Consider the following 13,382-nt stretch of genomic DNA (forward strand, 5'->3'; position numbering starts at 1 on the left):
ATACAACTCCTGGGGGCAAGCAGGGGGAGAGTGGGGTGATGGCTTCCCATGCAGTAGTGGGAAGAATCAGGGCAACTAGCTATGGGCCAAATCCAGGGGCCAGCACAACATAACATCCTCTGTGTGGTAAACGTCCCTGTGAACTCTCTGAAGAAAAAGAACCAGATGGCTTCATAAAACTGTTGAAATATTTTCGGATCCCAATAGAAAGAATTTTACGACACTCACAATTGTTTTATTTTGTTTCCTTCTTCTTCACTATGGATAGAAACCAGGTCTCCTCCAATTTCTCTGCAAAAATCTCGAGCTTCAAACCAAGTTCCCTGGTGATATTTTTTCTCTGCAAATATCTAAGTGTAAAATATGTACGATGTTATATTCTGGTGCCAACTTCAACTCTTTCCTTCTGGAATGTTGCTAATTCCTGTCTATTACCTGACTGATCTTGGCTCATATTTTGATAATTTCTCAGTCTCTGCAGGGCCATTAGATTCTACCACTTTGACCTTTAACCAATGTCTAATTTTCAACATTTTTGATCTCTGGTTTTTTCTATGTGCTTCACACATAGAAATGGTTGGCCCTTAATGGCTTTTATGCTATACACTTTATTTTGAAAACAGATGCCAGAACAGAATGTTAGAAGTGGGGAAAGTAGAACTGTAGATGTCCTGACTTCTACTGTAACTCGAAGTGACCATGTTATATATATCAGAAAGTTTTGATAACAAAATTCTTACTGAACTTATGCCTCAGCTATCATGCTTAAATTATACAAAATACCTTGAGGTAAAATTTGATTTCTACATTACCTGTAACACCCAAAGTGGGATTCACTAATGCAGTTTACTGAGATCTCTGTGATTTGCCTTCATTCCAATTTTGAATCTAAAATCATAACCATCCTTTATCTGCATATAAACTAATTTGTGAACTAATTGTATATGGAAGCAAATGACCAAATCATTTTGAAGTGGAGTAAATACAGAAGACTAGTTTAGCATGTAGGAAATATGGAAAGGATAACCTTTCTTAAATATATGGCAACATGGTCAACTACAGAAACCTATAACCTCTTTTCCAACTTTCATCAGTGGCTATTGCTGTACTCTAGATACTGACAAATTCTTTTGCTGAATACTTTAAATAAATTCTACCATTCCTTTTTACCAGTGCAAGGAAGTTTTGGCCAACCGGTTCTTGCATCAACAAAAAGTTCTTGTGTTGGAGATATATGTTGGAGATGGTGGAACAGCATGGTAAATGAAAGCTCATTCGTTATTCTGTCCTTCCATATGTTGCTGTATCATTTTATCACTTCTCCTTGGTTCTTTGTCCCACACAAGTAAGGTAGAAAAATAATGGAACAAACTCTTGTACAGAGTTCAAAATTGGTTGCAGAATTACAGCAAACATAACTGATTAGATCTAAAAGTACTCTTCCAGTCATAAAGGAATCCATTCATGGGTATACTGATAAACTGGAGAACAGAGGTGTGAGTGGTAAAATGAAATTCAGCAGAGACAAAGGCCCAAATGATAGTACAACAACAACAACAAAATAATACAAAGGTAAAAGACAACACCCTCCCCCCCACACACACACACATAGCAGCGCTGCTACAGAAGTGGATCAACATTTGAGGGGGCATCTGTAAGACAGGACTACGTAAAGTAAGTAAAGTATAAGAAATGAAGGCCTTATTCGGGGAGAAGAACCAGAGAAGCAAGAGCAGACTTGCTTTTGGAATTATTTCAGTACACATGAAGAGATTGAAAGAGGATTAGAAGAAGAAGAAGAAGAAGAAGAAGAAGAAGAAGAAGAAGAAGAAGAAGAAGAAGAAGAAGAAGAAGAAGAGTTGGTTCTTATATGCTGCTTTTCTCTACCCGAAGGAGGCTCAAAATGGCTTACAGTCGCCTTCCCTTTCCTCTCCCCACAACAGACAACCTGTGATGTGGGTGAGGCCGAGAGAGCCCTGATATCACTGCTCGGTCAGAACAGCTTTATCAGTGCCGTGGCGAGCCCAAGGTCACCCAGCTGGCTGCATGTGGGGGGAGTGCAGAATCGAACCCGGCATGCCAGATTAGAAGTCCACATTCCTAACCACTACACCAAACTGGCTCTATAGAACTATGGAACTATATAAATGAACTGAAAAGCAACAGTGGGAAATTATCTGCTGATGAGAGCACCCAGGGCAGTAGGACATTAGTCAAAAGAGATGACCTGCAGAAAAGAAGTTTAGCTGTCAAGGTCCATTTCTCAACAGGGCAATGGTGACTCAGGTGATTGGTGGGGCATGCAGTGTGTTGTGAATGAATCTAAAGTGGCTTGTATTTACCACTCTGCTCAGTGTGGTCCTCCAGCACAAGGAGCCTTCCTCAGATGGAAGTTTCCTGAAGAGCTTCTTACATTGGAGGCAAACTTCAGATCATGCTAAGCAGAGCCTTTATGCCAATAAAAGGTTACTGACTGACTGGCTAAGCAGAGCCAGTGATTCTTTGGGGAGAAAATCTGCATTGGTGCATGGGAAGTTAATGGGAGATGGCAGAAAATTAGATATCATTTTAGCATAAAGGATTTTGAACTGTTTTAGATATAAATGCTGCTTTGTTTAATAAAATACTCTGAGAAACACCATATGCTCAAGATGTTTATCTAGAAATTTTAATGTAACATTGATAAGCTTGATTTTTTTTCTTTCACTTCTTAAAAATATAGGTCACGTTGTTGGATGTTTGTACTAGTCTGTGCCCTTGAAAGCACAGTCATGTTCTTACACCCAATTACATGTAGCAATATTACAGAAGAGGGGCAAAGATACACTTGAGTTCCTTGCTGCTTTTCTACAGATACACTGGGAACTTCACTGCCCCAGCTCTCATGCAGGAGCACAAATTGGGGGCGGATGAGGCGCACTGGGCCAAATGCTCCCCGTGTGGGTGCAGGCAGAGGTGGGGCAACCTGCCACAACTAAAACTCCAGCCTGCAGCCCAGCATGAAACCTCCAGTGCATAAACAGTCATACAGAGGAATTCCAAAAAAAAACCCCTCTTGTGCCTAAATACAGCATGGTACTGATATAGCACTGATCAAGCAAGGAGACTTGGAGACTGGGGTGCAGCATTAGCTGGCTTTTTCTTTATCTGAAACAAAAGATTTTTTTTATATATGTGAATGCACGTGTGAAATTTAAAATGTATGTTTGAATGCACATGTCTAGCAAAAAAATTATACCTGTGAAACCAAGCTGTGGAAAAGATGGCATTAAATCAAGCTATATTACTTAGGACAGGGGTAGTTAACACGTGGTCCTCCAGATGTCCATAGACTACAATTCCCATGAGCCCTTGCTAGCATTTGCTGGCAAGGGCTCGTGGAAATTGTACTCTATGAACATGGTTGACTACCCCTGACTTGGGACATATAGAATTCCTCTTAAAAATGAGATTACTTAGAGAGGCAGCCAGTGGATATAATTTAGTTATGGAAGTTCTCTGTCAAGGTAAGTTTGGATTAAGTGATCCCTGAGCTTGCTTCCAGAGCTATCTTTGTATGACATTGTGTTTCATGCTTACAGCGATCTGCTGACTTGGGAGTGCCTCCTCCACTATCCTGAGGCACCTTGCAGAACGTTAAAGCATAAGACACTGGCACTGCTAGAAAAGTCATAGATGATGAAGAAAACATTTCTCTTCAAAATAAACATTGCATTCTTAAATAAGACTGATGGTGACACCAGCATTTAACTGTTAAAGTAAAGAGAAAAACCATAACAGATAATCCTCAAAGTTCTTGAAACGTTCCCTGACAGCATTTTCAATTTTATTGCTTAAGCAAGCATGTAGTTTGACACAAGAAACTGTATTCCTACCTTGAAGCATGAACTTGATGTTTCAGTTTCAGACCATCCTTTTGGGCAGGGGGCCAGGGGGAGTTCTGTTGGGGCAGGAGTTGTGGTCACACCTTCTGCCCATTGCTTGCAGATGAATGCTGCCTTCTCCTCACAGCTGACAACATCCCACAATCCAGCTGCAGTTCCAGTTCTCATCGCAACACAGCCATGATTTTGTCCTTGGAGAGAGCCAGTTGAATTAAACTTCTTTTTATACATATACCAATTTTTAATGCACATCCTTTTTGAGAAATTAACTTTGCCTGGTAGATCCTTGGAGTATATAAATGTAATGGGATTTAATTCCTGCTGCTTTTAGATTACTGTCTCAACTGTAATAAACGTGGGGAGCCTTTCTTCAAATCCTATTTTCTTCACTGTCTTTCAACTCAGCTTCCTCCCCCCCCCCCCGATCTCTTTCTTCTTTTTGTCTCCTTTCCTCTCAAAAAATTTAATTGTTTAAAACTCTCACGACTCTTGGTTTCTTGACTCACAGTCTTTCGTCTCTATTGTTACTATCTCAACAAATATTATTAACTTTGCTTCACCTCTGCAAAGAACCTTCCCTAGTCACTATTATGCCTTGCAGCAGGGTCACCCCAAGAACGCAGTCCACGATACCCCCAGTACTAATAGGCAGGAGTCCCAGGCATTTGGAACAAAACTGCAACTAGACTTTATTTGGAGGAAAATCTGGAGCATAGGAAAGAACAAGCAAGATGACTGTTGAAGATGATTGTCGAATCTGGAGCACGGGAAAGAACAGACAAGATGATTGTTGAAAATGCTGACCCTAGGTGGGGCCGGGGCAATTATACCTTCAGATCTCCGCCCACACAATCACTTTCCATTCCCATAGATAACTTGTTTGACTCAGGAAAGCATGAAAACTGGAGTCAGTCTGGCTCACCAGCAGGTGTGAAAACAACTTCACAGAGAGAAACCAACATGATTGTATTCTAAGCAGGGATAAGACATTACCATAACAGAGCCCAAGCTGCTTCACCAGAAGGCCAGGCAGAAGACAAAAGCACCCAACGGGAGAGGTGGTCAGGAGGAGTACACATCCAGCCCCGGAGTTAAACACCAATATAGACAGCATTAACATGGCACAACAAAATGTACCTACCAGGCATTCCTGCATTCCAGTGGCTAAATGTTAACAAATGTCCATTAGTCCAGTTGAATGTCTCTCCTTCCTTTATGTCTGATATGCCAATCCAGAAATATTTTTCTGGACGTAGCCCAACTAGGCTGGTTAGATAGGCTTGTTCATATCTGTAGAGCAGAACAGGTAATTAGTGTGGGCAAAATGATACTTCTACTGATTTTCCTGAATATTTAGACAGAATTGATAATCCACATATGAACGAGTTGGGTATGGCAAGGGTACATTTTCTGTTATAAAATTTATGTGAACTAGATACTACACAGATAATTATGTACAAATCAATTGAAGTTTTCTTTAAACATCCAATATACAGTCAATCAGGATGTTCCTTGGAGAGCATTATATTCTCTGGAGAGGATTCTGCTTTATGATTAACAACATGCTGACAATCCCTGACCCTAAAGAGGTTTGCCTGGTCTGACCAGAGCCCAGTCTGGTGGAAAGAGTTGCCAGTTGAGATCCCGGCCCAGATTAAACTATCAAAGTTCCATAAGATCAGCAAAATGGCACTTTTCCACTGGGCCTATAGTTGAAAACATGACTTCCAGAATGGTAAACAGAAATCTGGGATGCTTAGGAATTTTAAAAAGCACCCCCTGGGACAATGTGTATTGCCTTAAAAAAATTCTGTTGATTTCCCAGGCTTTCCCCCTCTTCCAATTCAATCCCCTCAAGGGATTGGCAGAGTGTTCTGACCTAATCACCATTGTAGACAAGCACCACAAAAGAATTTTTAAGGCCAAAAGCTGATGCTGTCATCCAGATAACAGTGTCAGTGAATCAAGAGACCCAAGAACCATACACCGAGAACTCCTCAAATAATAATTGTCTTCCAATGATAATTTAGGGACCCCTACAGTTGGATGCCCATTGGGAATATATCTCACAGCAATTTGATTACTCATTTCATGCAACCACACATACATACACTCTATTTTGTGAACAATTCAAAGTATTTTCAGTGATTGCAGTGATGTGCGTGTGGTTTTTCTGCAAAGGAAGCCTTTCTTGCTTGCGAAAGAGACAAAAAACCACAACAAGGAAGGATGGAAAATGCAGTATTTGCAACAGGAAGGTGAAAATGCAGTATTTGCAGCAGGAAGTCATTGCAAGATTACATAAAGAAACCAGATATAGCCAGGAATTCTGTTTCAAGCCAGAGACCTTCTTAGTCACTGCTATTCCTCTCACCCCCACCATGGGAAACAGTAGAGTATACCAAGCATCTATAAAACCCCTTTGTTATCTTTAAACCTTAAGAAAGCCTTTAGATTAGAGGGGAGGACTATGTTCTACGCAAATATGTTGCCATTATGTTTAATAATAGCTACTCCAAACCTGCAAATTGATTCCCTACCATTGAAAAATTGTGTCCCAAAATTTTGAGAAACTGGGGTGGGGGGGATCCATAGACTTGAATCTAATGCTGGTACTGTCCTACCCCAAAATCAGAAATAAACAGTAAAAGTTGTTTTCCAGAAATGCTGTATCCAAAATTATAATTAAATTTTCCCTGGACCGCAACCTTATTTCTTGTCCCTTCTTGAGCAGTCTTTTTCTGAAGTCAGAATCTACAGTAGATTTCTCAGTCCCTGTAATTCTAATCCCTGCCCTAGAAGAATATGGTAGCATATTGACTTGCTGGGGCTGGAGATTAGACATTTTAGGCAGGAGCAAACTAGGGATGAACAACAGTCCTAGCTTGTCTAGTTTTACTAGCCAGCCAATGTGATGTCTTCTTTGCCATTTATCTGCAGCCACTCCTTAGTATAGGAATATTTTTGATTTGTATCTGATGAAATAAGTTACGACTGATGAAAGCTCATACTGAAATATATCCTGTTAGTATTTTAGGCTAGTCAAAAACATGAAGGATGATCTCAATACTGATCTCAACTGTTTGCATGGCTTTTCCCAGTGCTAAGTGTACCACATTGCCACCGCTTTGAGATTCTTTCTTTTCATTTGGTTGCCCTTTTGCTTTTGAATAGAGAAAATTCTTTTCAGTACCTGTCCTGTATGAACACGAGGGAACCCTTGTTTCTTTCACAGAATTCCTTTGCTTGTGAAAAGGTCCCCAATGCCTGTCCACTTAAGTAACAAGATAATCCATGCCTTTTCCAACCCTGTCAATAAAAAAGAATTAATTGACCTCATGTTGGTACAATAATTAACAGGGAATACAAGTGTGTATCATTTTAAAGTATCATTTCACTTTAAATTCACATACTCTAGTTAGAATTCTTTGGTCACCTTTTTGGCATGCTGTGTGAAGGACTGTACTACCTCTTTTTGCACAAAACAGATGAGTACTGCAGAGGAGACAGTAGAGCTAGTAAGGTGGGTTGGTCAGATTCATAAAATCCCCATTCTCTTCTGCTGTTGATTCTTTATCTATGTACCCAGAATGCTTTAAGAAATTCCTCCCAGCTACTTCCTCATCCTGCTGCCTTCTTCTGTCTCTCCTCAGGCCTCTGTGGCAGCAATATCTTCTCTCAGAATCTTTTTTTGATCATCGAAATGGAAAGCTACTTGGAATGCCCTTTTGGCTCATTTATCACATGATGTATTTCGGCTAGAATAAGGAACATCAGTTTCTTTCACAAAGTAACAAATCCCACATGGGCTTTGCTCACAAAGCAATCTTTGCTGTGCAAAGTTAGCTTTAGCCCAACAAAATTTCCACTGTAAGGCTCCAGTTCTCCAATCCCTGCCTTCTCTTTACTCTTCCCATGGACTGGGAAGAGATTCCATGAAGGCACCTAAAGCAAGTGGTAAAGGTTTCTTAATCCAGTAGCATGGCCCTTTAGGACCGAAATGGAGTAAAGACTCTTCCTTAGCAAATAATAAACAAGACTGAAGCTGATACATAGAGGAAGAGAATGGTGTGGATGTTGTGAGGAGAAAGAGAAGGGGATACATCAAGCAGAAGTATCAAAGGTAAGCTTTTGTTGCCTTCCTCAAACATGAATGAAGAAAAATGGAACCAGCCCCAATTGGTTAGGAAAACTAGCCTGAAATCTGTAGGTACAATAACTGCTGAAATTTTCACACAACAGAATTTGAAGATAAAACTAACTTTGAGGCTAACCAGTTTTAGTAAACTTTGAAACAATTCACTTCTGTCTTACGTTTTGGCAGCCAGGGTCAGCATCTTCTGGTTCAGAAAGAGTTTCCAAAGGTATTCGTTGACAGATGTAGCCATATTCCTCTTGACAGAAAGTATCCATCCAATATCCATTCTGGAAATGGAAGAGTGAAGGCATGATCCTCAGTGAAGGACACAGCTCACCTTACCCATTGAAATTTGTTTCAGGTTCCCAATGCTTGGATTTTTTCTTCTATCCATACACATATTTCCATTTCTACATAAAAACTTGCATGAATTACCTAATATATTACATGAAATCTTCACACTAAACCAAATAACTACTGAGGAACAACTGAAATGTTCATCTCAGGTCTATGGATAAGAATGGAAAGACATTTTTAATGTTCAGAAAATCCTAGCAATTTGAGAATTTCTAGAGATGTAATAAAAAAATCATTTCCTCATTTGAGAATTTGAGGCTGACATGGCCCAAAGCTCCACATTTTAGTGTATACAGATTTTAGTTATATGTAGCACAGTATATATGTGGCAGTAAAAAAAAAACTCAGACCAAAGCCAAATAGCTTGTGAGATCTCCCTGATACTCATGACCAGAAAGAGAAGGCAGTTAAGGGATGGATGGAGGAGTAATTTGGTGGAGGAGACCTTGGAACTCTTCCCTCCCAACCTGAAGCCAGGAGAGGGTAGGCTCAGCAGACTCCCTCAGCAAAACCCCCACAGTGGAAAGGCATCTTTTGTAAGCAGGTAGAGAAGAAAGCAGCCTTATTTTAGTATAAGCAAACAGTATTGTTTTTACTTCTCCTCTCATGGTGACACAGTTGTCCACAGAGTCTTGTAGGTAAGTAGGTTCTCCATTCTCCCACTTGGTGCATGTCACAGGAGTCCCATCACTCCATTCAAAATACCTCTCAGTCTTCTGGGAATTCAATCCTATCCACAGCATATCTGTGGGGTCTAAAGAGATATATGCATATTGGCTATATGCTTCTGAGTTCATGGGTTATTTATTTATTTACTTTATTTATAACTGAGATATTGTCCCCACAGGGGAGCTGGGGCAGCTTACGACATTAAAAAATAACTACAAATACAATAAAAATAAATTCAATAAATAAAGGTTTTTTTAAGAAAAAATAAAAATTTATTAATTTCCACCCATTTGAGAAATCCTTCCAGGGTCATCGATAAACCCAAGGGTTTCACAAAACCCTCATTGAGAAAGACTGGAATAAGATATAGCTTTGATTATGTATCTAGTTTAGGAATGTAGGAAAGCTAAACTTTGGAGACACTTCTTAATATTGTCATTTCTTGTGGGAGGGAGCCTCTGTAACATTTTTGAATTGTGTAGCAAAAATGTTATTGTCAGAAACCAAATGAACACAACACAGCGGCAGTATTTAAAACAGTGGTGTGTAGCAGAGTAGGACCTGAGAGCCCTGGTTTCAAATCCCTACTGGGTAAAAATGTGATATAGACATCAATGTGCTTACGGTAGCCAAGCTGAGAAATGACAAAACTGTGCTCTTCAATATTGTGGATACTGGCTAAATCTCCATCTTCCTTTCGACAAGCAGACAGTGCACCCTTCCATGTCTTGAGGTCTCTATGAAGGTGATAACAATGGTCTCGGTAAGGAACCCAGCCAGCTGGACATTTCACAGGCTTCAAATCATCTAAAAAGAGAAAAAGCATATTCTGTGGAAACATGAACACTTGGATCTATCTTGTTTCTGCAGGTATAGGGATGGGGTAATTTTTACTGATTCTCCCTTCTTACAGCCCAAAATGCCCCCTCCCCTACTGGAATCCAACTGATGTTGCTGTCCTTCCCAGACTCCATACACAAATTTCCAGAAATTTCTTAAACCAGATTGAGCAACCCTTATCCCCCGCCCCCCCCCCATCCACTGCCAGTGGCTGGGGGGAGGGAGAACACCTCCCAAACCTAATTATATGGCACAGCTTCAAATGAGTAGCCGTGTTGGTCTGAAGTAGCACAATAAGATCAGAGTAGCACCTTTAAGACCAACAAAGATTTAATCAAGGCTTGAGCTTTCGAGTGCAAGAACCCTTCGTCATTCCACTTGGGGATGAGATTGTTGCAAACCTACCAATAAAGCAAATACATCTAAGATTTTTTAAAAAATAAATGTACTATATATCATAAGAGAAGCCGTACATTTCTGAAACGATAAATGTTTCTATATGATGTTTGGCACAGGGATTTGGCTGCTGTTCGAGATGTAAAATTTCTGGAGACTGAACACTTGTGGGGACAAAAAAAAATTTTCCTCAGAAAAACACTGATATATTGGGGGAAATGGAAATATATGTGGCGGCCTTGTAATATATTTATTATTTAAATGTCTGTTACATGTTTTCACTGCCTTCTCAAGGAAGAAGCTTTCCACGGAGTTGCAGTGGTTGCCTAGCAACTGGGCAGGAAAAGGAGGATGGAGATAATTCTTCTTCTGCACATGTTGGATAATGCACTTTTAATATGCTTTTACAGCTGATTTTTCTCTGTGCGAAACAGGAAAATCTGCTTCTAATGTATACTCAAAGTGCATTAATCAACATGTGTGGAAAAGTAAGACAAGCAGAGATAAGAACCAGAAGCATTTTTCTCTTGAGTGTGAGGGGACTTTCTGAAGAAGTTTCAGAAGAGATGGAGAAAGGCAGTAAGAGGAGCCGTCTTCTGATGTGGGTATTCAGTGTTGTGTGTTAGTATGATACCTGTTTTGACTACGAGGAAAAGTGGCTTCTCAGTTACTGTGAGGAAAAGTGAAAAGACAACCTGACATGAATCAAAGCCCAGAGACAATATACTTTCTGTTCTTTTTACCCTGAGTTTGGGATTACTCAATAAAATGTTATTTTCACTATTTTTCTAAAAAAACTCTCAGGGCCATTTCCCACGGCTTAAAAATAGCACAATGGTTGCTAATTGAAAACGCTACTAATTTGGCATTACCCACGATGTCGTAGACAATCTGCAACACTCCTGAAACCGATCAGCAATAAGCGCTTCGTTTTAGCGCTTTCAGGGGAATCCAGAAAAGTGGATACACCCTCCGGATAGCGATACACTCCTGCAACCAATCTGCAACACTAGCGCTAAAGACCTGTGCGTTACCATTGTTGCGGGTTCTTCAAAGTCCCTCCTCCTGAGCCTGTCCTCCAAACTTCCGGCGAAGCGATCGCCATTTTTTTTTCTCGGAGCGAGCGGGGATAAACGCACCGGCAAGCCTCTTTCTGTTTAGAGGCTTCCCTGGCTTCATTCCTTCACCTTTAGTCACTAAGCACAAACCACATAAAAGCCCGTTTGCTGAAATAAAGTCCCTTTATTTTTTACACCGTGAGAGGGGGGGGGGATTTTTTTTTTATCACTCGAGGCAGCGTGCCAACGATCATACAATCAAACGACAGCTCACATTAAGCAGCAGGATGTGTCTCTCCATTGCAAGGAATCTACGTAGATTCGTTGCTATGGGTCTGGTTTTTTTTTTTAAAAAGCTTTCTTAAAGGGAAAGGGGCTGTTTGGGAGCATGCTAACGGCTGCCCATTGGCTGCTTGACGGCCAGGGGCGGGACGAGCTTGGCAATAGCGCTTCCTTTCTAGCGATTTCTGCCGAGACCGGAAGCCTGTGGGAAACGCTAAAAAACGCAACTGATTCCACTACAAAGCCAGGTGTGCAAAACGACGAATTCCACTATTTTAAATGGCGATTTTTCATTCAGTGACCAATTTGCAACAAAGATCCCCATGCGAAATGGCCCTCAGGTTTGAATCCATTGTTTGCCCCACCTTTCAAGTGGGACATCCACAATTGTTTCCTTTTCTTTTCAAAGCTCTTCTGGTCAATCATCTGTCACTGTTATGGTATATATTATGTATTTATGTATTTTTATGCTGTTTTTACTGCTCTGTGTTCTAAGTTCTGTAATTCCGTTTTCTGTATTGTTTGACATATGTCTGATACTTTAGTTGCTCTCTGATTAATCATGATTGATATTTTTGCTGCATTATTTCAAATTGAGCATGCATGATCCTTTTTTAAATGTTTGAGTTGACCATGTCTGATACCTTTTACATAGTTTCTATTTGATCAGGCCTGATACTTTCCCCATTGCCTGCAATTTTATTCCTATTGCACTATTTTATTCCTATTGCACTATTTGCTATCTCATGCTAGTAATACTATTTGACTGCAATTTGATTTGTAATCTAACTTGAGTCGCCATGAGAAGGCTGAAGGCTACCACTTGTACTACCAGGAGGCATTTTATGACAAAAAATACTTTAAAAACATACATGGTTATTTTCTGCAGATCTGTTTAACTAGTAGCAATAGACATGAAAGCCACTAGTATCAAGCTCCCTGTACCCCAGGACAAGTGCCACCAATATAAGAAGAAACCTGAGGGACCTATCCAAATCTTTCATACCGTCCACTTTCAGTTGACCCTACCTGAAGAGGTAACTGGGGTGTTTAATGAAGAGTTTTCTTTCTTGCAAATATATCCAAGTTTATGATCACATTCCTTATTCTCCCATTTGCCACTGTGAGACTGCATCGTTGCACAGGCTTTCTCTGGTTCTGGTGATGGGCTTCCTTAAAGAAACAAAGTTCAAAATATTTACTGTGCTTGGTCTGTGTTAACAGTGCATCTGTCTTCATTATAATCACAAGCAATGGTTTGTCTCAACTTTCAGTTTCATGTGTATAAATGAGAACTCACCTGGAGCCCAGTTTAAATATCGGAAAGGATGGTTGCCAACCCACTGCCATCCACTGTCCATGGCCAAACTGTTAAGCCCAATCCAGAGGTGAGTGTTCATATCAGCTGTCAATCCTGTTTCAAGGGAAGAAAAGGAGTAGCAATTAATGGTATAATTATAGTAGTTTTATAGCTAGGAAGCTAAAAGGGGGGGAAAAGGCTAACTTGACTTGGTATAATTAAGGTTGCAAACTTATCTTGTGTCATGGTTCCTATACCTTTAGCAGCTGACTCTCAAGCCGAAATTAATCAGATCATGAAAGTTAATCTATGCAAGTGGAACATCAGGTAATGAATGTTTGCTTCCATGGAATGAAGCTTCCAGAAGATTCAGCAAGCTTAAATGACATGGGCCACTCATGGAGAATAAAAAATTGTTTCCTCATATATCATAGAGAACACTAAAGATAGCTAAAGTG

At 40.2% G+C, this 13,382-nt stretch overlaps 1 protein-coding gene across 1 annotated transcript in view; it reads right to left on the reverse strand.

Moving 5' to 3' along the window:
* LOC143820538 (macrophage mannose receptor 1-like) overlaps positions 1-13,382 on the reverse strand; it is a 49,822-nt gene that overhangs the window by 30,053 nt on the left and 6,387 nt on the right. The window contains exons 5-13 of the mRNA XM_077303498.1: positions 12,925-13,038; positions 12,654-12,797; positions 9,673-9,855; positions 8,976-9,133; positions 8,199-8,309; positions 7,078-7,193; positions 5,026-5,174; positions 3,876-4,075; positions 229-350 (exon numbers count right to left, since the gene is read on the reverse strand). Of these exons, the coding sequence (XP_077159613.1) occupies positions 229-350; positions 3,876-4,075; positions 5,026-5,174; positions 7,078-7,193; positions 8,199-8,309; positions 8,976-9,133; positions 9,673-9,855; positions 12,654-12,797; positions 12,925-13,038 (1,297 nt within the window). The remainder of the gene's footprint in view (positions 1-228; positions 351-3,875; positions 4,076-5,025; positions 5,175-7,077; positions 7,194-8,198; positions 8,310-8,975; positions 9,134-9,672; positions 9,856-12,653; positions 12,798-12,924; positions 13,039-13,382) is intronic.

Source organism: Paroedura picta, chromosome 11, assembly GCF_049243985.1.
Source record: "Paroedura picta isolate Pp20150507F chromosome 11, Ppicta_v3.0, whole genome shotgun sequence".
In the NCBI taxonomy this organism is placed as follows: Eukaryota; Metazoa; Chordata; class Lepidosauria; order Squamata; family Gekkonidae; genus Paroedura; species Paroedura picta.